At 56.9% G+C, this 24,846-nt stretch overlaps 1 protein-coding gene and 1 non-coding gene across 3 annotated transcripts in view; both read right to left on the bottom strand.

Moving 5' to 3' along the window:
• Nucleotides 1–1,421: 1,421 nt before the first annotated feature.
• CACNG3 (calcium voltage-gated channel auxiliary subunit gamma 3) overlaps nucleotides 1,422–24,846 on the bottom strand; it is a 70,621-nt gene continuing 47,196 nt past the window's right edge. The window contains exons 2-4 of one of the 2 annotated variants that reach the window (XM_036460269.2): nucleotides 9,603–9,686; nucleotides 6,546–6,686; nucleotides 1,422–2,427 (exon numbers count right to left, since the gene is read on the bottom strand). In XM_036460269.2, the coding sequence (XP_036316162.1) occupies nucleotides 1,916–2,427; nucleotides 6,546–6,686; nucleotides 9,603–9,686 (737 nt within the window). In that variant the 3' untranslated portion in view covers nucleotides 1,422–1,915. The remainder of the gene's footprint in view (nucleotides 2,428–6,545; nucleotides 6,687–9,602; nucleotides 9,687–24,846) is intronic. The other variant, XM_045570271.1, reaches the window with a different exon arrangement.
• Nucleotides 8,348–8,471, bottom strand: LOC118731688. The gene has a single exon (XR_004991942.1). It is a non-coding gene; the product is annotated as a small nucleolar RNA SNORA11 (small nucleolar RNA).

Here is a 24,846-nt window from a genome sequence, read left to right as displayed (position 1 = left end):
AGGTCATCTGGTGGGTGTGAGTGCAGGCTGAACACAGGGACCCTGGAGTGTTAACACGGACTGTGCTGTCTGTGCCCAACAACCAAGTTCGCTGTGTGAGTGTGGACACGTGACTAGTTCCAGGCCTCTTCTCCCACTCGGCAGTGCCGTCTGGGCAAGCTGCGCCACCTCTCCGCCTCAGCTTCCCCCCGGGGAGCGGGGACACTGGGGAGGGTGAAATGGTGGTTTGTGTGCAGTGCTGGGACACAGCCTGGCACAACCCCATCAGGGAAGTGTGAGCTGGGACCTAGCTCCGCCCCTGAGAGACTGGGCTCTTTGAAGGGAGAGTGCTGGGGTGTGCCCCAAACTCTAGCAAGTCAGTGTCAGTGGAGGTGACCGCAATTATTCAAAAGTCCTTTCCTTTCTCCCCAACAGCTCTGAGCCTGTGCGAGCACTCCCGCCCTGCAATGGAGAGCAGCCCCCTTGGCAACACTGCTTGCCCTGGACTGGATGCTGCCTACCCTCAGTTCAGGGGCTGAAGCCTAACCCCAATGTGAGGGTATCTGGAAGTGGGGCTTTGGGGAGGTAATTAGGGTCAGATGAGGTCACGAGGGTGTGGCCCTAGTGATGGGATTAGTGGCTTTATAAAAGGAGGAAGGACTCTAACCAGCTTGGCTCAATGGATAGAGCATCAGCTGAAGGGCCCCAGGTCAAGGGCATGTACCTTTGTTGGAGGCACATCCCCAGCGGGGGGTGTGCAGGAGGCAGCTGATCTATGTTTCTAACTCTATCCCTCTCCCTTCCTCTCTGTAAGAAATCAATAAAAACATATATCAAAAAAAAGGAGGAAGGGACAGAAAGACTTGGAACTCACCCCCTCTCTGCCATCTGAGGACCAAGAGAGAAGGCGGCCAGCTGCACGCCAGGAAGAGGGTCCTCGTCAAGAACCCAATTGGCTGCTCTGACGGTGCGGGTGCAGACCTGTGAGAAGTATGGCTGTTAAAGTCTCACGGTCTATGGGGCTCTGTTAGGGCGGCCTGGGCAGGCTGGTTCTCTCCCAAATCCACCCCAAAATCACATTTATACACTTTACCGTGTGCTAGTCACTCCCTGTGGTGTTTCATGTAAGCCTCACAACCCGTGGACAACAGCGCTGAGCCACGTTCCATTTTTAAGATGAGGAAACTGAGGCTTGAAGTTTCGGGGACTTGCCCAGGAACCTAGAGCTCCTAGGTGTGAGAGCCAGCTTTGGGCCACATGCCCGCCTGGGATCCGGGTGACCGACACACCGACTCTGACATTGGTGGGAGCACCTTGCTGGCCTCAGGAGGTGAAGGGACCGTCCTGCTGGCCAGCGTACATCTGAGCAAAGCTGGCCCCGAGATCACCGGGAAGCTGGCTGGTGCAACAAGTACCAGAAGCAACGACATCTTGGCACAGGCGGTCACAGCAGAACCTTTAATCACATGAGTGCTTATTACAGGGGCTGCTCCGGGGCTCCGGCAGCTTTGATTTCTGGTCATGTTCTCTAACACGGAAAGGTGAATGCCTCCCCAGGGCCATGGCGGTGTGTCCTGAGGATGTGTGTGAGGGGACGATGGGGACAGCTGTGCACACGCCTGGGTCTGTGGGATCCCCCCAAGCCACCACCTGTGACTCAGTGAAACCCTAGTCCCAGGAGGGGAGGATGTGGAGGTCCTTCCAGGGCAGAGGGAGGAAGGGGTCACTCGGCACAGATACACAGAGGACGGCGTCCGGGATGGGCTTGGAGATCGGGGCAGCGGAGGGTCAGGACCTGGGGGGGAGGGGCAGAGTGTGGGACAGGGCTGATCCATTTGGTTTCATTCTTTATAAAAAATAATACCATCACGAGGACCATGCCATGCAACCTCAGCGACACCCGTGCCCCCTCCCCGCTGCCTGCGGAGGCGAGGGCCTAGACTGGCGTGGTGCGCCTGTTGGCCAGGTCGTTGTGCAGCGCCTCCTTGAAGTCTTTGGGCGTGGAGTTGTGGAACTGCAGGAAGGCGTGGTCCCGGTCGGAGTTGAGGAGGGTCCCCATGGTGATCTTGGAGGGGTCCCGGGAGAGGGTGAACATGGAGATGTCGGTGGAGGGGATGGCGTGGAAGCCTTTGCCGATGGGGGACAGGTCTCGGGACCTGGGCTCGGTGGAGCGGGAGCTGGACCGCCGCCGGAACCGGTACCTGTAGGGCGGCAGGCGAGCAAAGGTGGACTTCTTCAGCAGCTCCGAGTGCGACCGGGCGCGCAGCTGCTGGTGCTTCTCTATGTAGATGTGCACGGCTACCACGCCCACGATCTCCGCGATGATGAAGGAGAAGGCCCCGAAGTAGAAGGACCAGCCGTAGGAGTAGCTCTTCTTGGAGTCGCGCTGCCCGGGGTCCCCGGCGTTGGCCGATATGTAAACGATGATGCCAATGATGTTGCTTAACCCTAAGAGAAGGGAAAGAAAGACACATCTTTTATAAGCCTCGGCGGTGACGTGCAGTCTCTGTATTTATGGGAAACGTGGGGTCACCGGGAGCGAGGGGAAGGGTTTGTGGGGCAGCTGAGTCCGCAGAGCTCCCCTGGCTGTCTCTGGGCCTGAGCTCCATCCCAGGTGGCGGCCTTCAGCTGAGAGTCAGCGGGTCCCACAGCCAGTGCAGCAGAACTCAGGACACACGACTCCCCGGGAACCAGCTCACTCCATGCACATGCAGTCTCCAGCAGGAAGCCATGAGGATGGCAAATGAATGAGGTGCAGGACCCTGCCCTTGAGCTCCCACCATTCATAGGAGAGATTGACGTTAATGCAATTAGAGCAGAAGACGGGGGGGCTCTCCCAGAGACATGGACAAACGCTCAGGAGCCAAGGAGAGAGATGACTAAGCCGCTTCCCTCTGAAGACAAGGTGACATTCAAGCTGGCCCTGCACTGAGGAGGCGATGAGAGGCCACTGCCCATGGAGTGAGCGGAAGAATGACTTATGAGGCTCCAGCTTGAGTCATGGGGACACTGCTGGCATCTTGAGCTAAAATAAGAGGCAGCAGAGAGAACAGGCTTTGAGGAGAAGAAAGGAGAGGAGGGGAGGGGAGAGGAGGAGAGAAGAAGAAAGGAGAGAAGAGGAGAGGAGAGGATGGGAGGGGAGAGGAGGGGAGGTGAAGGGAGAGGAGGAGAGGAGAGAGGGAGGAGGAGGGGAGGGGAGGGAGGAGAGGAGGGGAGGGGAGGAAGGAGAGGAGATGAGGGGAGGGGTGGAGTGGAGGGAAAGAGGGAAGGGAGAAGAGAAAGAGAAGGGGAGGGGGGAGGAGAGGAAAGGGGAGGGGAGGAGAGGGAATGTGAGGAGAGCAGAGGGGAGGAGAGATGTGGACACACGGAGGTGGTAGCTGCCAGTGGACATGTGTGGAGCTGCAGCTGCGGTTGGGGACCTAAGGAGCCGCGGGGAGGGACAGTGGCTCCCGAGTCCCCTCCGCAGGGTGCGGTAACGTGCAGGTTCGCTGCTGCTGGAGCATCGGGATGGGGACATGGCGTTGTCGCCCAGTCGGTGTCCCCAGGTGCCAGCAGACCAGCACGCGGAGGTTGCCGGCTCTCTGGGGAGTGGCGAGAAGAAGCCACGGAGCCTGGGCCTGATCTGAGCTTGTGTCTCACCCCTCCCTCCCATTATTGCTCCAAAGGCAGTATGGCTCATTGTTCCTTTGCTCCAAGGGCCTCACCGGGGCCTCGATGCCAGCAATGACTCTGAGAGGTTGGCACATTGCTGGCATCTCCTTGCCTCCAAATTCAGACCACCCGCCGCGCCCCTCAGTGTCCTGCCAGCACTGGCTGGTGAGTCATCGTTGTCAGGGCCTCCTGGCTCTGCCTTCCATTTCCCGAGCACCGCATACTCTTCCCAGGGATCCCCAAGGTCTCCCCATGGGCCAGCACCCGAAAGGTGAAAGCAGGGCCCGCTCATGCTGCCATTCTGCCCGGCTGGTGCCCGCGCACCAGGGGCTGCTTCTCCCGCCTCCTGGCGTTACTCCGCACAGGCGGTCTGCGCGCGGGCGCTACCCCTGAGCTGGTCTCAGGGCGGGTGGCGCCCCCAGGCCGGCCACGCTGCAGCCCCCATGGGCTGGAGGGCTCCTCTGCGGAGGCCAGCGCGAGGGTGAGGAGGGCAGGCCCAGGCTTTCTCATTCAAACGAACGTGAGTATGACGAGGAGGGAGCAGACAAGAAGAGAGCGGATGTCTGAAGTGTCCATGGGAGACAGACAAAGACATTTCAGCTTCTTGCCATGACCCTGACCCCCGCTGCGGCGGGAACACCCTGGAAGCTCCCAATAGAAGTCTTGCCAGAAAAATCAAAGTTCCAAGAGAGGCTCAGAGGTCAGACCGGGTGAAAGGAAGCGAGAAGTCAGGTGATATCGGGCACTTCCTGTGCCCGCTTCAGGCAGCCATGACAGTGGCCGTGTTAAAAAAATCCCCTCTCGTCTACGGCCATACCACCCTGAACGTGCCGATCTCACTGAAAAATCCCCTCTCCCTCGGGTGGCAAGACCGAGGCAGAGAGCAGGGGAACTTTCCAGGCCGACATGGCCAGGAATGTGGTGGGGTGTGAAGCTCACGAGGAACCAGTGGTAAGTGGGCATCACGGCTCCTGCTGCCCGCTGTCAGCTCACTGCGGGCAGGGGCGAGACCAGTGTCACTGCTGAGGCCCCTCCCCAGCCCGGAGCTGAGCCCACAGCACGCGTGCAGGGCATATTTGCGTGTTGAATGAGTGCACTGAGGTGGCATAAGAATGCCATGGACCTGGGTATAGAAGGCAGCTACTGTGCATTGAGAAGTTACTGTGTGCTAGGAAGTTCTAGGCACTTTACACCAACACATTTATCCTCTCAACAGCCCCAAGAGGTAGAGCCATTACTAGCCCCGTTTTTCAGATGAGGAAACTGAGGCACAGGAAGGTTAAGAGCCGTGTCCGAGGTCACAGAGCGGGAAGTAGTAGAACCAAGATCTGCATCAGGCAGCCGGCCTCAGAGCCCGTGCTCTTCAGCATTTTGCACACAGTAGGTGTTCAGGGAAGGGCTGTTGATTGCTTGTCTGCGACCACAGATGGGCAGAATCGCTGAGTGGAAAAGAGCCTTGGAGATGCGAGTTCTCCGTTTTGTAGGTGGAACCCTGAGGCTCTCTGAGTTCCCAGGGGAGGTCCGTGGGGAGGTGGCCTGGGATTGATGCCAACGTCCTGTCCTCCTCCCGCAGGCTCCCAGCTCCCTGTACTGCTCAGCCCGGCAGCCCGGCACCTCCTGCTGCTGGGGACATGCCTCCCTGGGGCACACAGTCAGGGTCTCCTCCAGCTAGGAAGCCCTCCCCTCAGCACAAGGCATCTCTTCTGGGCAGCGGCGCCCAGGGCCTGGAGGGGCCGCCAGAGCATAGAACGTGCCTCGAAGCAGCACGTGTCCCTGAGTGTGCCAGCTGTGACCCTCTGTCCACGGCGTGCGGCCGGGCCCGCTCCTTTGGGGTGGCACACCCTGGGGCAGGATGGCAGCTTCTGGTCTGTTGCTGGTCAGTTCCCGGAGCAGGATGAGGTCCAGCCTCCTCGGTTCACAGAGGGGACGCAGCGGGGAGGGACCGAGAGGAAGGTCTTACAGGGCCCGGGACTGTATCTCCGCTGCTTCGCCAATACTAGCAAGTAATATTGTGCTGCTTGGGTTCCACCTACTTTCAACAACCCTATGAGGTAGGAAGTGTTATTATTTCCCACTTTACAGGCGAGGAAACCAAGCTACAGGGCGTTGGTAGCGTTCCCAAGGCCACGCAGCTGGAGCCAGACCGCAAACTCATGACGTAAGCGCCACCCTTTAAGCTCTTCCCCCATGTTCCCATCCCAAGAAATATGCACATTATTGGCAAAGAGTGAGGTCATCACCAAGAGGCAAGCCCCGTCCCAGCCCCCTGCCTGCTCTTGGCTTTCCTGAAGCATTGCATCTGGATGGCATAGTGGGTGTGAGGTGGGGAGTGGAGGGGAGGGGGTGTAAGAAAAGAGGAAGGAGGAGATGAGGAGAGTGGTGAGGAAGGGAGGAGAGAGAAGACGGAGAGCAAGCCCTCCCTTCAGCTGGTCTCTCATCCTCCTTGCCACCATGGGCCCCCGTGGTCAGGGCTGCCCCTGACCAACATCACGCCTGGTGGCATCTGGTGCTGCTGGGCTTGCCTTGTTCCGAGGTGCCCTGAGCAGTATGAAGATTTGAGCCATGAGAAGCTGTGAGCAATCGTTAACCAGCAGACACAGACCTCAAAAGGCCAAAGCTCCTGTATGAAGAGGCCCTGCTGAGCAGAAGCTGGACATTTTCAAACACTCTCAGGCCCTGACTCTTAGGCCTTACGCCATTCAGACCCCCCTCCCTCGTGTGAGTGTGGGCACCTCAGTCCTGCCCACCCTGAGCGGACCTGGCCACCCTCCCGTCTTTCCTCCACGCCGCCCCTCTGTTCTGGTAAAGCCCGTGGGCCTCCTCCCTAACATGCCTTTCCGGGGGAACCCTGAGCAGCACGGCCTGGCCTCGCCTGCTCGGGGGGGAGTCTACGGTGTCAGGGCGGCCCGGCTCACCTGCAGAGACGAAGAAGATGCCCGCGCTCAGGATGACATTGTGCCTGCTGCGGTGGAACTCGCTGGCCGCCACGCAGAGCCCGCCGAAGAAGAGCAGCGTGACGCTGAGGATGGGGAAGACACTGGAGGCCCGCACGGCCCCTGCGGAGAGAAGGAGAGGCCGCCTGTCCCAGCAGCCCAGGGCCCGCCCGCACGGATGCCTGAGGGGAGCCAGCCCGTCCTCGTGGCCCAGACCAGCGCCTCCCCAGAGCCCGTCGCACCCTGAAACTCAGTCATCTAGCGTTGGGTCTGGGTTTTTGAGGAAGTCTGATGGGCCAGCGCAGCTACCCGGGGCTCCAAGCCTCACGCACCTCTTCCCACCTCCCTTCCCTGCCTACCACCTCCCCTTCCCCTGGGGATGGATCCTCAGCTGCCCACTTCCCTTCCTGCCCAGCCAGCGAGCACAGCCGCTCTTTGCTCCTGGTGGGGGCTGGGCATGGGCACAGAAGCAGCAGGGCCCTCTGAGTGTCCCTGCAGGAGGGAGTGGCAGCGAAAGCATATGAGGCGCTGTGCCAGGATGGCAGGTCGCAGCAGAGGGGGACGTTTTGTTTTGCCCACATTCGAACCAGGAGCCTGGATTTCATGTGGCACGGGGCCCTGCCTATTCCTGGCCTACCCAGTCCTGGGCTCCCATGGATCCCATGCCCGCCACCAACACGCCGGCCAGTCCCAGCACACCAGCACTGGCACAGCACTGGACGTGCGTGTGTGGGAGGCGTGGTCGTGTGGTGCCGTCACCGCGTGGTGACCAGTCGGTGGCCAGCCCACTCCTGGCTGCCTCACACCGCACGCCAGCTGTGCCGTTTTTGCCTGTCGGCTGGCATCCGCTCTGGATTTGTTTGAGCCCAGACCCAGGGGACACCTCAGTCCTGCCCGCCCTGAGCCGACCTGGCCACCCTCCCATCTTTCCTCCACGCCACCCCTTTGGTGGTGGCTTCCGAACAGGCTTCACTGTTCTCTTCCCCAAACGCCCAGGCTGAGCTGGGTCTTCCGGGTGGGGAGGGGGCTTATTCCCGGTGACTCACCGTTGGCTCTGAGAGGGTGGCCCGAGTCCCGGTTCTCTGAGGGCGTCTCTGGCCCACAGGGATGCCTGTGGACAAGCCTCCCGCTGCAGGGGGAAGCTGTCCCCCAACCAGCAGCACCCGGGAAGGAGGAGGCGGCAGAAATCAGTGCAGAGCCCTGTCCCACCACGTGTGGTCACACCAGGGCCGGCACCCTGCGGGAACATGACCCTGACCCTGTGGCTGGGTCAGTGTCTCTAAAATTCTCAGCAGGAAATCCGTGTGCTGGACCCTTAACCTTGGCCGCTCCCGTGGCTCACGGTGAGCACAGATGGGCCGTGGTGAGGACCCCGCCCTCCCAGAGGCCTGGACATTTTTGTGGAAAAGCCCTGGTCTGCTCCCAAGAGCTGCGGAGCAGGTTTGCCGGTTGTGAGATAGAAGTCACAGTTCCCTTCGGTCTCCAACAGGCAGACACCACAGTCTCATCAACAGGAAAGAAAACAGAAAAGCTCTGAACACTCGGGGAAACCCCTTGGGTGGGACTGTGAAGTCCTCTTTGGAGGGGTCCCAGGACTCTGTCATCCCCAAACGTGGGTCAAGGCAGAAACACCCCTCCTCCCCCCGTAGGCCTTTGTTAAAGGCTGGTACGCGGATAAGAACTGAAAAGAGATAAGTGGTATGTTTATGTTGTAAAAATTAGCTTAAATGTGACTTTATTTTATTTTATTTTTTATTTTTATTTTTTTATTTATTTATTTTTTCATGTGTAGGGCTGTCACAGAAAGTCCTAGCATCCTGCCCCTTGTTCAGAATAAGCCCGAGTTGCTGTTGGATGTGTTATTCACAGAGGAGCCATTCTTCAGGCGCTCTGCTCTCTTCACACCCAAGTGACTTTATTTTAAATTGACCTCTGCACCACTCACATTGTTACGTGATTAAAGGCTCATACATAGACCCACAGCCCATCTGCAGACTGAAGCTAAAAATGATTTTCATTGTAAAAACACTCCCCTTGAGCGATGAGTTACACACATAATCTGAATAGGACAATTTCTCAAAGCTTTTGCTTTAATAACAGTTTTAAAAATACCACCTTGCATTTAACACTCCCCTGGCAGTCCCCTTCCAGGCGAACGGGGACACATGCCCAGTGGAGAGGTCGCATTTCAATGACATTAAGTCCCAAGTTCTCCCGGTGCCTGGGTCAGTGTCAGGCCCCTGTCTGCGCTGGACCTTGCTATTGCTCATCTTACACAAGGAAAGGAGCTAATGTGTGGGGCTTCCTGATGACATGCTGGCTCAGTGGAGCGGGGGTGAGCTTATTTAATTGTGTGACCCTGTCAGAGGGTGACAGTATAATCTCATTTGTGACGAGATAAAGAAAGCGAAGAGATGGAGAGATAGGCGGCTTGGCCCAGGTCCATCCCCGCTGGCAGGGCGCCAGACGGGCGCCAGTCCACAGTGGCCGGCAGGAGACCTGGCTCTGAGCCATCACTCTCTGCTCCTCGGCGTGCTGCCTGGGGGACAGTCCGTGCCGTTTCTGGGAATGACCTTGGGACAATCCTAGGGAGGCACTGGCTCTGCCCTGGGAGGACTGAGTCAGAGGGGTGAGCTTTGCGCTCATTTACTTCCCCAGGTCTTGCCCCAGCACCCCGCCCATTAGCACCTGGGCCATTAGCACTTTTCCCATTAGCACCTTCTCCATTAACACCTCACAGCCCTCCGGGGAAGGTGCAAACTTGGCTGCCGGTTAAAGAAAACCTTAGATTTCTTCCCAAGCAGACCACAGGCATCTCCGCACTGTGACTGGCCCGCTTTATTCCCCGTTTCTTGTTCAGTGAAGGGAGAGACTTGGCTATCAGACCCGCTTGGGCGTCCTGTCTAGCAGCAGGGGCCCCTGAAGGTTCCTTTGTAGCATCCATTTCTAGGTGGAGCTCTGAGCAGTGAAGTCAGAGGCAGCTGGGCAACTCCAGGGCACCCTTCCCTCCTGGGGAGACCTGGGAATCGGGCAACTTACGAAGCAGATACTCAGATGTGTCCTGGTCGTAGTCAGCATCATCGGGGAAGTGGTCGATTTTCTTGCAGACCCCTCGGAACGCCCCTGTGGGAACAAACGTGGTCCTGAGCGAGGGGGAGGGACGGGTGGAGGAGGAGGAGCAGAGTCTCAGCCTGGTCCCAGCCCGGCCCCTCGGCCCCGCGGAGAAGCCCCCCGGGGTGTTGGGGCTGTGGCGGGATGTGCGGAGATTGGCCCAGCAGCATCTTTCCTAGGGCACAGAAGGAGCCAGTAGAGAAAGAGATAGGGATTTTCTCTTTTCTAGATGACGCATGATCTTGGGATCCATTTAGAAGAGCAAAGAACTCTGAAGCCTACGCACTCATGTTGAGAACTGTCTTCTCCCTTTTTTCCCAACCAGCGAGGGAACCGGGAAAAGGGGCCGGGACTGCACACAGAACTTACCTGCCTGCCTCGCAGGCGCTGGAGCCGGGCATAGGCATTTTGCTTGTGCTCCGGGTGAAGATAGCACTGGAATTCCGGTTTAGATGTGCTGGCTCCTGGGGGCAGGTTCTAGGCCCCTCAGGAGTAGCCACACCCCCAACAATGCTCACAGCAGGCACAGCCCCCCTGCCCCCCTCCCTGGAGCTGGCCCAGCTCTGAGGCTCACCCTTCTGAGGGCTGCACAGCTCCATCTCAGGAAAGCGACTGTCAGTGTTTCGCTTCCTTTCCTTTCCTCAACATCAGCTCGACTTAACTCGTTGTGGGTGTTTGATAGTCGAGGTGGGTGTTAGTTAACTATCCAATTAACCGATCTCTGGTGGCAGCTAATGGCTCCACCAGTTTTTATACATGACAAACAACTTCAGAACTTCTCACCACAAGCAGCACGGATTGCGCGGTAGCATTCCAGTCCCTACCACGGAGGTCAGAGGTCGCATGGAGGCGAGGGGCAGGTGTTGTGGACAGCGGGCAAGGTTTAGAGTCAAACGGGGCTGGGCTTTTACTGTGAGAATTACAGGAGGTGACATGTGAAGATGAGTTCATGGTTTGCAAAGCTCTGGGCATGTCAGGATAATGGTCAACTCTTAAGGACGTGCTTCCAATGGGCCAGGAACAGAGTGGAAGCTGGCTTTCCTCCTCCACTCAGTTGGGCAGCCCTGGGCTATGGGCCATTCACAGGGACATTTGATGGTGAGGCCAGAAGACCACAGAGGGGCTCAGGCGTCACTGGGGAGGTGGGGAATCTAAGCCCACGGTTTCCCATGACACTAAGGATGTAGATGTTATTATGATGTGTATTATCATCTGACTAGGGGCTCGGTGCACGAAATTCATGCACAGGGGTTGGGTGTCCCTCAGCCTGACCTGCACCCTCTCCAATCTGGGAGCCCTCAGGGGATGTCCTACTGATTGTTTAGGCCTAGTCAATGTGGGTGTTTGTTAACTATCCAATTAACTAATCTCTGGGGGCAGCTGCTGACTCCCTGTGGTTCTCTGCTTTCTGTGGACCTGCCTGCTTGATGCCACCGCAGGCCCTGCTGTCTGCTCTCCGTGGGGACCTGCTTGCCCTTCGCCACCAGGGCCAGGGACAAGCAGGGCCCTGCTGTCTGCTCGTTCACTGTGCGGGACATTTCTGCCCTGCCTCAGGCCACTTGCCTGCATACGGGCTCGGAGTGCCTGGGTCACAGGGATGCTCATGCCCCACCGCCGGCTGCTCTGTGCCTGCAGGTATAGGCCCGGAGTGGCCAGGAAGTTGTTCCAGGAACCCAGCCGCTGCGGGCCTACGTGCAGGCATACAGGCTCAGAGAGGCCTGGCTCTTGAGGATGCCTGTCCCCAGGATGCAGGCCACTTGGCAATGGTGAGTGTATAAGTAGCCACAGGGCAGGAACATCCATTACATTGCCATGCAACGCAGCGGATGTTCCCGCCTCGCCCCCAGCTGCCCCACCTGCGTGCATAGGCCTGGAGTGGATGGGGTCATTCCAGGACCCCAGGTGCTCCGGGCCTATGAGCAGGTCTACAGGCTCAGAGAGGCCCGGGTCCCGAGGATGCCTGTCCCTGGGATGCAGGCCACTTGGTGCCATCGTGCACACAAGCAGCCACCCAGCCCCCAGCCACTCCACACCTGTATATGCAAATTAACCCATCAGCTCTGTTGGGTTAATTTGCATACCCACTCCTGATTGGCTTGTGGGTGTCACGGAGGTACAGTCAATTTGCATATTTCTCTTTTATTAGTGTAGATATTATAAGGAGGCTTTGAGCCAGAGGCATCACACAATAAATGAGATGCACTATGAAGACATCCTCTTGGGCCCAGAACCAGGAAGGGGTGTCCTGGTGAAGAGAATAAAGACTCAAGGAAATTCTTGGGAGAAAGACAAATTCGTAACTTCTTTCCTGATATTGATAAAAGGCCTTTATTGTTTTTTCTTTAGACATTTGGGGTTCATTCATACGTCCCTGGTTGTTTTAAGCCCCCTGCCCTTCCAACTGGGTGGGTGTAAGCTGGAATAACCCACCTGTTGAGGGCTCACCAAATGGCACATACCATTCTAGGCACTTTACCTGTTTTATCTTCTTATTTTTTTTAATCTTCACCTGAGGATATTTTCCCACTGATTTTTAGAGAGTGGAAGGGAGGGAGGAAGAGGAGACAGAGAGAGAGAGAGATGTGAGAGAGACACACTGGTTGATTGCCTCCTGCATGTGCCCTGAACCAGGCTGGGAATTGAGCCCACAATCCAGATACATGCCTTTGACAAGGAATCCATCCTGAGACCCTTCGGTCCGCAGCCAACACTAACTGCCGGCCGGGGCTGTTTTGTCTTCTTTAGCTCTCCCATTAGCTGTATAAGGCACCTGGTGGTCGGATCCCTATTTTCCAGAGGAGGAGACGGAGGCTTAGTGCAGTGAGTGCCTTCCCCGAGGACATAGCTCCCAGCGGTCCATTCCAGGGCAGCCTGCCCAGCTCCATTCCTGCCCAGCACTGTGCCGCTCTCTCTTCCGCACACGTAGAGCTGGAAGCAGAGCCCTTTACTAGGGGCTTTGTGATATTTTATGGTCCATCCACTACTATTGAACTGGACCAGCGGTTCTCCATCAGCCAAGCTCTTCCCCTGACACACGTGGGGCCCCTAGCAGAGGGAGGGCAGTGGTCATGTGACCACCTGTTGTCAGCTGTCTCACATTCTCCAGCAGAGAGTTCCTGGGAACAAGGGTTCAGCTGAAGATGCAATGCAAACTCTACTAAGACAGACCAGCCAGAGCCACTTGGTGATAAGGACCTGCGCGCGTGCCTGTGTGCGCATGCGACCTGGGCCTCCCAAGGCGGCTTGAATGGAACCTGGCCTCAGAGCCGGCACACCCGCAGCTTCCAGAGAAACATGGTCTGTTTTTCTCACAGCCCGTGAGCCAAGAATGGTTTTGCATATTTAGATGGTGGAGGGGAAAGTCAAAAGAATAATATTTTTTCACGACATGTAAAAAACATATGTGAAATTCAAATTTCACCGTTTGTAAATAACATCGTATGGGAAAAGCATCCCCCCTGTCCACAGCACTCTCGCTGCAATGGCAGAGCGGAGTGGTTGTGGCAGAGACGGCGAGGCCGCAAATAGCCACTGTCTGTCTAGGAAAACCTTGCTGATCCCTCGTTTGAAGCTCTCTGCCCTGGGCGGTGGCAGACTCTGTGAGCCCGGGCCTTCCTGGGACAGAGGACACGATGGGGGTGGCACTTCCAAGGCAGAGGTCAGGCACCAAGGCTTGCAAAAAGGCATTCGGCCTGGGTTTTCGTTTTATGTGCAGCATTTCAGTGCATCTTTTGTAAAAATTGAATATGCTCCTCCAGCTTGAACTTTAGGATTTGTCAAGTGAAAGCTTGACCTGCAGATTCTCTTTGAGGAGGAGGTGTTCTGGCCCACGTTCCCTGGGACAACGACCCCTGCAGGCCCTTTCCCCCACCCCCTGGGCCACCCCCAGGTCTGTGTCACTGAGGCCCCTAAGCAGATGACCTCTGGAACTCAGCCTCTTCCGCCGTCAGAGGGATGAGGCAGGGGAGAGGCCCAGTGCCGGCCGCTCCCAGGGCCATCCTCTGACTTACTCAGGCGCCAGCGAAAACACTCACGCAGCTCCCGGCACGTGGCTAGGAGCTCGGTGAATTAGAGCTGTGACTCCCGGGATGTCGGTAGGTATTTTAGGACTGGAAGAGACACGCTGGTGTCCTGGTGGGTTTTAAAAAGCAGCATAAAGGAAAGAGAAGCCGGCGTGTCCCTGAGGGTGACTCCACACGGAGCGAAGCCGCTGGCACCTCGTTGAACACCATCGACAGTGGCGGGGCCACGCGTGTGCGTGTAATCAGAATACCCACTGCCCGCGTGTGTGTGCACTTCCTCTCAGGCTTCCTCTCCCCAAGCCTGCACACACATGGCTTATAAAATTGGGGCCATGCTGCTCTTCTAGGCTCCATATCCTCAGGAGGATTTCCCCATCAGCAGCTCGGAGGGACACAGGGAATGGAGCTGCTGGTGCATGCAGAGGGAGGGACTCAGAGCGACTGAGCGAGGCTGTGAGGCCCCGGGCCGGGAAGACGTTTGGGTGGAGAGAGCCAGCAGAGGCTGCCTGAGACTGGCTTGGAGGGTGGGGTGGGGGCCTATGGCCTCATCCTGGGTAGAGACAATGGTGCTGATGGTTCATCTGTGGCTCCGGCAAGGGAAGCACACTTCCTGCACGTGGGGAAGGGCGCACCTTCTTAGATATTTCTTGGTTCTGAAATATTCCATTAGAACCAAGAACGAGAGACGGTGCCCACCACCACCACCTCGGAGAGACCACGGCTCTACAAGCGCAAGAGAATAAGACCGAGTGAAGAGTTCAAGCAAAAGAGAAAGGAGGCTTTCCAGAGAGAGAGCACAGCTACTGAGGAGGCAGACGGCTCTGCTAGGAAAGCTTCAGAGTGAGTGCAAGAGCTCAGTACGGTGACTCCTTACGATATTAAACTCACAATGAGGCTGTAATCATTAAGTCATTGTGGGCCTGACATTAAAAAATAACACTTAGTAGGCTATTTTTTTTTTAATGCAGAGGAATATTACAAAGAAAACAGGAAGCAGTCCATTATTCCATATTCAGATAATCTATGTAAAATTAAAAGAATATATGCACACAGTTAGAAAATTCAGTGTATAGAGAAAGCATTAGAAACTAAAAAGCATCTCCATCATCGCCAAAAATTTTCTCACCTAATAACTTTGTAGAGTGATTTTTGTTAACTGAATGCTGATTTAATCATGTGTAAACTGAGATCTGCAGGTTAATTAAAAGTTAATCAGAGTAAGGGAGGCATGTCGTTTTAGGCAACATGTGTGATGCTGTGAGAGTTGTTATTTGGGAACTCAGAGTGGCTCAGGCTGTTAGAGATGGAAGATGGTTGGTCTGGGGGACAGATCAGTGGTTACAGGTGAGAGGTGAAAGGTGAGAGGTGAGAGGTGAGAGGTGATGGGCTGTGACAACTAGGTGATTCAACCTTTGTCCTCTCCCTCCCTCTCTCTTTCCTTCTTTCCTTCCTCCTTTCTTCCACCCAAATGTAATGAGCACCCACGGGGTTCTAGGCTGTTTGAGGGCCTGGGACCCTGGTCCGCATGGGGCAGAGCCTACAGACCGGTGAGCAAAGGAGTAGGACCGCTGTGGCTCAGGCAACATGGTCGGTGCTCATTGTGCATGAGTGAGGGCAGGAGGCGAGGGCAGGAGGTGAGGGCAGGCGGTGAGGGCAGGAGCCGAGGGCAGGCGGCGAGGGCAAGAGTCAAGGGCAGGTGAGGGCCATTTTGAGCAGGGTCCCCGGTCAGACCCTTGAGCTCAGGCCTGAGTGGGGGAGGGGCCGGTTTGGTGCAGAGCCAGGGCTTTAGTTTGAGGACCCGGAGGGAGGACCGTGGGGCGGGGACCGTGTATGGTGGCAGTCTCTCCAGGCCAGCAGCTGCCCTCCTAGCGTCCCTTCAGCAGCGGTCTCTGGAATATGCAGGAGGTTGGGTGACACAAGGACCAAGGTCAGTCCCCCCTTCCTTAGGTTGGGTGACCTAAAGGACCCACGTGGTCCTGAGTGGTTTCCGAACAAGGGAGGCGGCAGGGCAGGGCAGGGCAGCCTGGAAAATGGGAGCCACCGTCCTGGATGAGCCATGCGCCCAGGCTCCGTGGCTCCGTCTCCATTTCCTTGCCCGGCAGCTGGGCCCTGGGCATGGCCAGCAGCAGTCAGGGAGCCAGTGCAGCTGCTCGGCTGTGAATTTTTACAAACAGGTCGGATTTTCACAATCTGGAGGAAATGTAGGCTGCCCTTCAGCAGGACATGTCTGACCATCTACAGGGACTGTGTGGTGCAGTGGTCACAGCATGAGTGTGGGGGCCCTCAGGCTTGAGTTCGAATCCCTGCTCCCCCACTTGCTAACTTACTCAGGGATTTTGGCTGAGTCCTTTACTCCCCTGAGCCTTGGTCTTCTTGTCGCTAAAACATCGATGATCTGCAGGGTGTGGGGAGTTTTCAGAGAATTGTTTAGGCAGTCGTCTGCTCAGATGTGCTCTGTGCAGGCTTTGGCTCTCTGGGTCTTCTCATACCCAGGAAGCAGGCACCCTGCTGGGTGTAGGGTGGCGAGAGGAACATGGGTTCCATCTGCAGCCCCGAGGGGAGACCCCACGTCTGCAGTCTCCGGAAAAGGAGGGGACGCCGGCAGGGCCGCTCCCTGGTCCCCCCGAAGGGATGCTTTGGCAAGCAGCCCACACTGATGGTCCTGGAGCAGAATTTGGTGACGGTGGCACCAGCCGGCCCAACAAGGGACGCTGCTTCTGAGCAGCCTCGGTAGTTACCACTTGCCCAGAGTGAGTGGGACACCCTTAACCCACCCAGCCCAGCAACAGTGCCAGGACCTGGTCCAGCCCAGAAATATAGCCACACAAGGCCCAGAGCGCGACACCTGTCCCGGCCACAAGGCCCACTGGTGCGCCCACATTCCGGGCTCAAAGTCCAGCTCAGAGACCCAACCAGGGTTGCCTGGAACTAGGGCTCTGGGCCTGCAAATTGGGCCTGTGGTGAACGTGCCTTGAGAAATCAAGAAAGAGGAAAAGCATCACATTTGTCTCTGCCCCTGAGGACGTGGGTTAAGAAAGCAAAAGTAACTGCCTGACTGTAAGAATGTTTGAGGTCCTGTGTTATAGCAGGATTTTATTATCATAGGATAAGGATTCCTTAAAACACGTTCTGAGCATGGCTGCATATGGAACATGCTCTCAGTGTGGGCCGCACATGGAAATGTTCTCAGTGTGGCTGCACATGTACATGTTCTCAGAGTGGCTGCACATGGAACATGTCTCAGCTTGGGCTGCATATGTAAATGTCCTAAGCGTGGGCTGCACATGTACATGCCATCAGCATGGCTGCACATGTACATGTTCTCAGAGTAGCTACATATGTACATGTTCTTAGCATGGCTGCACATGTACATGTCCTCAGCGTGGCTGCACATGGAGCTGCAGGGTGGAGGGTGGGAGGTGAGTGGGAGAAGACAGATGCTCAGCTCTGCCTGAGGCTGTCAGTCTGCCAGGTCAGCGGGGCTCTGTGGCTCCCGGGGAGGCCCACCTGCAGCCACGACCACAGCCTCCAGGTGAACCCACTAAACTGGCCGGTAAGTGATGAACCTCAGGACGTGCTTCCACCTTCACGTACAGTGAGTGGCCCCTTATGGAACAGGGTGTTTGTCTTACCTTTCCTTCCGATTCACCAGGGTGAACAGGAAAGAAAGCACTGCTGCTTTTGGTGGGAGGGTTTTAATTCTTTTGACAAAATCGCGTGATGATGTGATGTGAAAGCTCCGCTCTCCTGGCTGGGCTGAAGCTTGGCTTTCACAGTGGATCACAAAATGGGTCATTTTTGCAAAACACACTTGAGCACATCATCATTGTTCTCTGGGGCTTCACTAATCCTTTGATATTCAAATCCTTGGATGTGCCTATCACCATTCTGTCCTCGGTCCCTTCTTCCATTGCTAGCTGGTGTCCCCCGCCAGGCTCTCACTGACCGTCGGCATGCACCCTACCCCGCAGACGCACCCTCACATCCCTTTCATGATGCCCTGTGCGCTGTGCTAGACATGCAAGCTCGCTGTGCAGCATCTGCTCCTGTTTGCATGGTGGCGACCAGAGCCTCTGGCCGCACAGAGTGTGAATTCAGAGCAGTTGGTGGGCGGGTTGGGCTGGGCTGGGCGGCTCTGAGTAGAGGCCATGCATGCACACATCCATATCAAGATTGCATTTGCTGGCTTGTCCACACAACCTCCATGTGCAAGGATTTGGATACCGAAATCACAGGTATCGAGGGCCCTGAACTAAACTTGGTCTCTGAGCAGGATGGGCTTGGGCGCAGCAATGAGGCTGCCACTCCTTGTAAGAAAGCCAAGGAGGGAGCGGGTCAGGGAGAAATGACACCCTCTTCTGACGTTACTGAACTGCGGTCAGTGCCCAACCCCAATTCAGCCTTTTGCTCCACAGATGAAGTGGTCCTTCACACACAGCAATCAGGCCAGCAGGGAAGGACAGGTAGGGGGGACCCACACCTGCAAGGGAGGGCATTTGGGGGTGACCAGGCCTGTAGGGAAGGGAAGTTAGGGGCAATCAGGCTGCCAGGGGAGGGTAGTTAGGGGTGACCAGGCTGGCAAGGGAGAACAGTTAGGGGTGACTGGGCCAGCAGGGGTGGGCAGTTGGGGGGAACTAGGCCTGCAGGGGAGGACAGTTAGGGGCAACTAAGCCTGCAGGGGAGGGCAGTAGTGGGTGACCAGGCCTGCAGGGGAGGGCAGTTAGGGGCAACCAGGCTAGCAACAGAGGGCAGGTAAGTGTTACCAGGGGAGGGCAATTAGAGGACCAGGTTGGCAAGGAAGGGTGGTTAGGGGTGACCAGGTCAGCAGGGGAAGACAGTTAGGGGCAATTGGGCTGGCAAGGGAACAGTTAGGCATTGATCAGGCTGGCAGGGAAGTGGTTAGGGGGTGATCAGGCTAGCAGGCAGAAGCAGTTAGGGGCAATCAAGCAGACAGGCAGGCCAGCAGTTGGGAGCCAGCAGTCCTGGATTATGAGAGAGATATCTGAAGCCTGTTTAGGCCTGATCCCACCGGGCAGTTGGACATCCTTCAAGGGGTCCATACTTAAGAGGGTGCAGGCTGGGCTGAAGCACACACCTTCCCCCCTGCGTACGAATTTCATGTACCAGGCCTCTAGTCACTAATAAGCTCCCTCGTGGACACCCCACAATGGGGATCGGGCCTGCAACCTGGGCATGTGCCATGACTGGGAATTGAAATGTGACCTTCTGGTTCATAGGCCAATAGTCAACCACTGAGCCAGGTGGGCCAGGCTTATTGTTGAATTTTAAGAGTTATTTGTATATTTTGGATAACCGTTCTTTATTAAAAGTGTCTTTTTCAAATATTTCCTCCCAGTCTGTGGCTTGTCTTCTTATTTTCTTGACATTATCTTTCCAGAGGTTATGTTTTAAACCCAAATTTAGCACTTTTAAAATTTAAAAAATAATCCAATAAAGGGTTTTTTTGTTTTTTGGGTTTTTTTTGGCATCTCATCTTCTGAGCGCTCTGGGCTCAGACATCTGCCCTCTGTAAACATGTCACAGAGTCAAACCCACAAAACTGGAGCATATGTTTAAACTGTCTCTACAGAAAGCCACACTTTCTGACATTTTGTGCCACCTGAGAAAGGGGAGCATGGGGCTCCTGGACCCATTCCCAGCTGCCCTGGGCTGCTCATGCCAACCCCCACTGGGCAGCTCTGCCGGTCACTCGCAGATCAACTCCAGAGCAAATCCATCCGGGGCCCTGACATTTACCCAGTGTCTCTTACTCTTCTATTCATGAAGCATGGGCGGTTGCCATGGCAACCATTAACTGCACCTGACATCTCGGAGCGGTTGGTTCTGGCGTTCGGAGCAGACACCACACTGGGGTTCAGTTCTGCAAGGTAAAGAGCTGCTGCCTCGTAGGACCCCGTGACGTCGTGGTTCCTCCCTGCAGCTGGCTAGGTGGGACGTGGTGTGATTGATGGCCCCAGGCCACGAGCGGTGCACCTGCACAGCTGCACACAGGTTAGCTCGCAGGCTGCTGCCGGCACAGGGCCGTATTGGTTTAGGGACAGAATAGTCACGGATACAGATCCGGGCATACACATCTCAGTGAGCACCGGAGAAGATCGAGAAGGCTCATCTCAGCAGTAGTTACCGCTGGGGCTGGGAGAGGATGAAATTTGAGTAGCAGATGGTGGGTAGCTTTTGCCTTTTAGTCTTTTGTTGTTAGAGTGGATTATGAATGAGTTTTACTGAGTTGGTGCCATTTCCCTATATTTTTCAAATTTAAAAATCTAAAAACAGAGGTAGTATGTAAGAAAATGCTGAGCTGATCACTGTCTGGCACGAGTTGTGTTTTCAATAAAAACGTCTGGCCACTGAAGGAGAACATGAGGCATCAATAGTGTGTCTGGGGAGGAACAGCCCCCTTCTCTCTGGGGTGGGCAGCGCTGGGTTTGCGTGCCTCGTGGGCACCATTAACGCGACCTTGGTGTGGTAAGAGCAGCCAGAATTTGCCCAGAGCCACCCCGCTCCCACCTGTACAGACTTCCTCCTGCGGGTGAGCCCTGAGCCGCCTGCTGTAAAGTTCGCCTGAAGAGCCACGGGTGCCGGCCGGGCGGGGCCTGGCTCCAGGCGGGCAGCTGTGTCTGAGCTGAGGCCGGTGCTGAACACGAGCCAGCCACCAGAGGTCGAGAAGGGACATCTGTCAGGGGGGCTGGAGTCCCGAGGCCCATGAGCCCTCTCCTGGGCAGTGCCTCTCAGCCTCAGGGGCTGCAGAATCCCCGGGGCAGGGGCTTCCTTCAAGGACAGACTCCCCGGGGATCCTGGGTCAGCAGGATGGGGTGGGCCGGGGGTCTGCATTCCAACCTGCTCCCAGGAGATGCTGATGCTGCTGGCCCAGGGCCCACCCGTCCCACTCACAGTGCTCCCCGAGGGGAGCTCTACTTTCTAGCCGCCCCCACAGAGAGAAGGGGGTTCCCTAGCCCTTTCCTTCCACCAGGGGGCTCCCCACAGCCCCAAGTGCTGGGCTGTGCAGTCTGTCCTTCCCCCAGCCCCCATTCCAAATGTGCAAACACTGCTGATGCCCAACCAGGTTGTGGTCTCTCAGATCAAACCTTCCTGTGCCAGAGACCCCGCAGCCTGAGCGGGAAGGAGGAGAGCCCAGTGCTGGCTGTCCTGCCTGCTCCCTGTGAACTGGCCTCCTCCACATTCTGCCGGGGGGCCCTGCCGGGCTGAGGAGCAACCCGCCTCCCATCCTCTGATTCCTCCGGGAGGCATGGCGTGGGCATGTGTCTCAGGGAGAGAGCAGCTGGGGGGATGCCCCGCTGGCCAGCGCTCAGGCCCAGGAATCAGCCTGACGCGAGTCAAACCTGTCTCTGCCCCTTGCTGCCTGTGCAGCCTTGTTCAAATTTCTCAGCATCTCTAAGCGTCAGTTTCCTCACCCGGAAAGCGGGGATGGCCAAGCAGATGAGCCCATAGAAATAAGCACCTAGCACGCCCGGGGACATAGGCCACACCGTCAATAATGATGATGCTGGTGGCCAGGCAGCCTGGTGGGTCGCTTGTGGGATCTCTTCACTCACATTCAGTCATTTGGTCCCTCCCTCCCATCCTCCCTCCCTCTTCCTCCCTCCCTCCCTAGTTCCAGTTTGGGAAGCTGGTCCTACTTGCCATGCTGTCTACATCCTCAGCACAGTAGGAGGCACTTCCATTATGTTGTTCCATGCCTGTTACATGTGCATGTTCATCCTTATCTCATTGGCGAGGCCACTGCAGACCGGGGAAGTGGAGGGAGTGATTTCAGGGCTGAGCTGACACTGGAACCAGGCCTGTTGGTTCTCACTCTCGGGGGGCCACCCCATGGGGACCGTGGGGGAGGCGCACACCTGGGCGGAGCCAGCACGCACTCCCAGGACTGGACGCACACCGCCTGGATCAGGCTGTGGCTCCTAAGCGCGGGTGAAGTCTCGGGCTCTCAGCTGTGCTGCTGGGAGGCCGTCTGGGTCTGGGCAGGCGTCCAGAGCAGAATGAAGCCACAGATGGATCAATCAGTTGTTGCCCCAGGAGGGCCAGGCTGCCGCCGCCGCAGCCACGCTGGCTCGGTGGGCGGCCAGGAAGCAGGCCAGGACCTTCCCGCGGGAGCTCTGTCTCATTGGGGAGAGCTCACACTCACAGAGCGGGGCCTGTCGGAGCAGCAGCGAGTGCTTAGCGTGCAGAGGCTCCCAGGCCGGGCACTGCCGGGGCTGGAAGGGGAGGCCAGGCCTGGGCCCCGCCTGGGCACTGGTGGGGAAGCACGGGGCATGTTTTAGGGGCTGGCATAGCCCAGCCCGAAGGGGAGGCTCTTGCCAGGGCTTGGAAAGGAAGGCGGCGCCTGCTCTTGACGCCCTGCTGGATGGATGAGACCCAAGGGTTCCTGAGATCCCCGAGTGGAAGAACTCAGGTTTTAGCCAGCCTGGCTCCCAGGCTGTGTGGCCTCGGGCCAGTTACTTACAGTCTCTGGACCTCCTTTCCTGCTTGGTGAGGTAGATAGTAACAGTACGACCCCTCAGGCGCGCTGTGGCAATGGGAGACGGTGCCTGTGAGCACGCAGCCCGCTGTCCAGTGCCGAGCATATGCTCGGTAAGGCGACTGAGAGGGAGGGTGGCGCACAGAGGAGGAGGAAGCGAGGGACAGGCGTGCTCTGCAGCCAAGGAAGCACACTGGGAAGCCCCAGCCCTTCTGGGAGGCAGAGAAGACCTCCCTCCCGGAATGTGAGGGGGAGGCGGGGAGGCCTTGGCCAAAGATACAAAGCAAGTCGGCAGCATGTCCGTTGGCCTGGCCCTGAGAAAGCGCTTGGTGCACTTGTTGAATTAATAGGTTCCAAAAACAGTTCTCCCGAGGTTTGGGGTTGGGGGGTTCCGGGTTAGGAAAGTGCCAGTGTGAGCTGGGATGGCTGGGAGCCCCCTGCCTGAGGCGTCACCTCCGACCTTCGACCTTCGGCCTTTGGGAAGGCAAGGCCAGGTGCATGCTGTAAGGAGCCCAGGAAGATCCGCAGCTCCCTCATGGGGCTGAGGGCTCCCAGCCTCACCTTCTCCATCCCATAGTGCCCAGAGCCCAGGGCTTCTGCTTTCTCCTCACCACCTACCTGGAATGCAGGAGGCACCGGATGGCATGCAAATGAGAGAGGTGTGGGGGTGTGGAGGGGCAGAAGAAGCAAGAAGAGGAGAAAGAGGAGGAAGAGGAGGAGGAAGAGGAGGAGGAGGAGGAGGAGGAAGAGGAGGAGGAGGAGAAGGAGAAGGAGGAGGAGGAATCAGTGAGAGTCCTTGAGGGACTTTCCAGGTCTCAGGATGGAGCTGCCACATGGCTGCTGGGAGTGGTGGGAACACAGGGACATATATATCTGTACTGCGAGGGCCGAGGTGGCCCACGCACGCAGAATGTTGCGATGGCTAATAAATCCCGGGGGAGAAACTGGGCTTTGGCTCAATCTAGATTCATCCATGAAGACGAGGCTTTCTACCTTTTATTTTTATTTTCTTAATGTATTTTATTGATTTCAGAGAGGGAGAGAGAGGTAGAAACATCAATGATGAGAATCATTGATCGGCTGCCTCCTGCATGCCCCCTACTGGGGATGGAGCCCACAACCTGGACAATGTGCCCTTGACCAGGAATCGAACCATGACCTCCTGGTTCACAGGTTGATGTTCAACTGCTGAGCCAGGCCGGCCAGGCACCTTTCTCCCTTTAAACATCCTGGTGCTCTGGCCAAAGGTCAGTACCATCCGGCACCAGGCCTGAGGCGTGCCCTCCCCTGGGCTGCCCGAAGACCAGGGCTCCACACCTCCCTGAGGGGCCAGCTTCGTGGGCACAGGATGGAGCAGGCTTATGGGTCCCAGGCCGAGGAGAATCTGTGCCGGGGTTAGCATACTGAGCTCTTCGCTGCCTGGGGCCTTAGCACACCTCCTCCCTCTGCCTGGATGTGTCTCCTCCACAGTCTCACATGCTGGCCTCACCTCCCAACTCAGGTCTCAGCTCAGATGTCACCTCTTCAGGGAAGCCCTCCCTGTCATGTCTTGATCTGACTCACTGGAAGATCACTCTCTGCTTTGCAGAGAAATCATGTAATGCAGCGTGTTCTTGCACTGTTTTTACCTTCCCCCCTCCCCAGGCACCCCTTCATGAAAGAATGTGACTGTAACTCATCCGCTCACTCAGCGCACTTTGTGTGAGGAAGTTTGTGCAAAACCAAGACGGAGAGTCCTGTGTGGGCCCATCGGGCTCAGAGCCCGAGCTGACGCGTATCCGGAGGCTCTCACGCTGAACACATTTCATGGCCCAGTTTCCACAAAGAGCAAAGTTGCTCTGACAAGTGTCAGGAGGTGGTGAGAATCCAGCTCTGCAGCTGGCTGTGATGGCCGTGATGGCCTGGGCAGGCCTTCCCCTCCCTGAGCCGCCCCCTCTCACAGCGCTCCTGCTGGGAGGAAAAGGCTTCCAGTTTGGCAAGGGACGTGGCACCAGGTATCATTTGTTCTCGGCCTTCTTTTTCTACCCACACCACGCCTTAGCCTTTCCTCTTTCTTCAGAGGCCTTAGCTTTGTGCACATTGGAGACTATCAAGTGGTGGTTGAACACTCATCAGAACCTGAGTCTATGCTTGATTCCCTCTGTGACCTCAAGCAGGTTGCTGGCTATCTCTGTGCCTTAGGGTACGTCTGCAAAACAAGAACAACTCACAGAGCTGCTGTGAGCGAATCTAAGAATGTAGTGAACCCAGGGGCACTGAGTAAATGCTTACAAATGGTTAGCAGTTAGCGTCCATCACTGAAGATGCTGATCAATTAAGTGCCAATGAACTCAGGCCTGGACCAGGAGATGCAGGGCTGCAGGCTCAGCCCAGGTCTGAGGATGGCGTGGAGAGGTGATGGGCAGACCTGAACAACCAGCACAGCTGTGTCAGCGGGCAGCTCTTAACTGCAGAGAGGGCAGTGGGTATGCTGCCCTGCCCTGGCCATGCGGGCACCGTCCCACCCAGGCCTGAAACAGTGGAGCAGGGCAGGGACTGCTCCATCAATGGCATGGCAAGTGCACTGGGGGTCACTCACCATCTAACCCCCCACGTGTGGCCATTCCACCTTGCTTGGCCTTCCTCCTGGGTCCCTGGCTCATTTGTTCACTCA

Source organism: Pipistrellus kuhlii, unplaced genomic scaffold, assembly GCF_014108245.1.
Source record: "Pipistrellus kuhlii isolate mPipKuh1 unplaced genomic scaffold, mPipKuh1.p scaffold_m20_p_31, whole genome shotgun sequence".
Classification (NCBI taxonomy): domain Eukaryota; kingdom Metazoa; phylum Chordata; class Mammalia; order Chiroptera; family Vespertilionidae; genus Pipistrellus; species Pipistrellus kuhlii.
The sequence above is the reverse complement of the archived record's forward strand: the minus strand, read 5'-3'. Positions and strand labels throughout refer to the sequence as shown.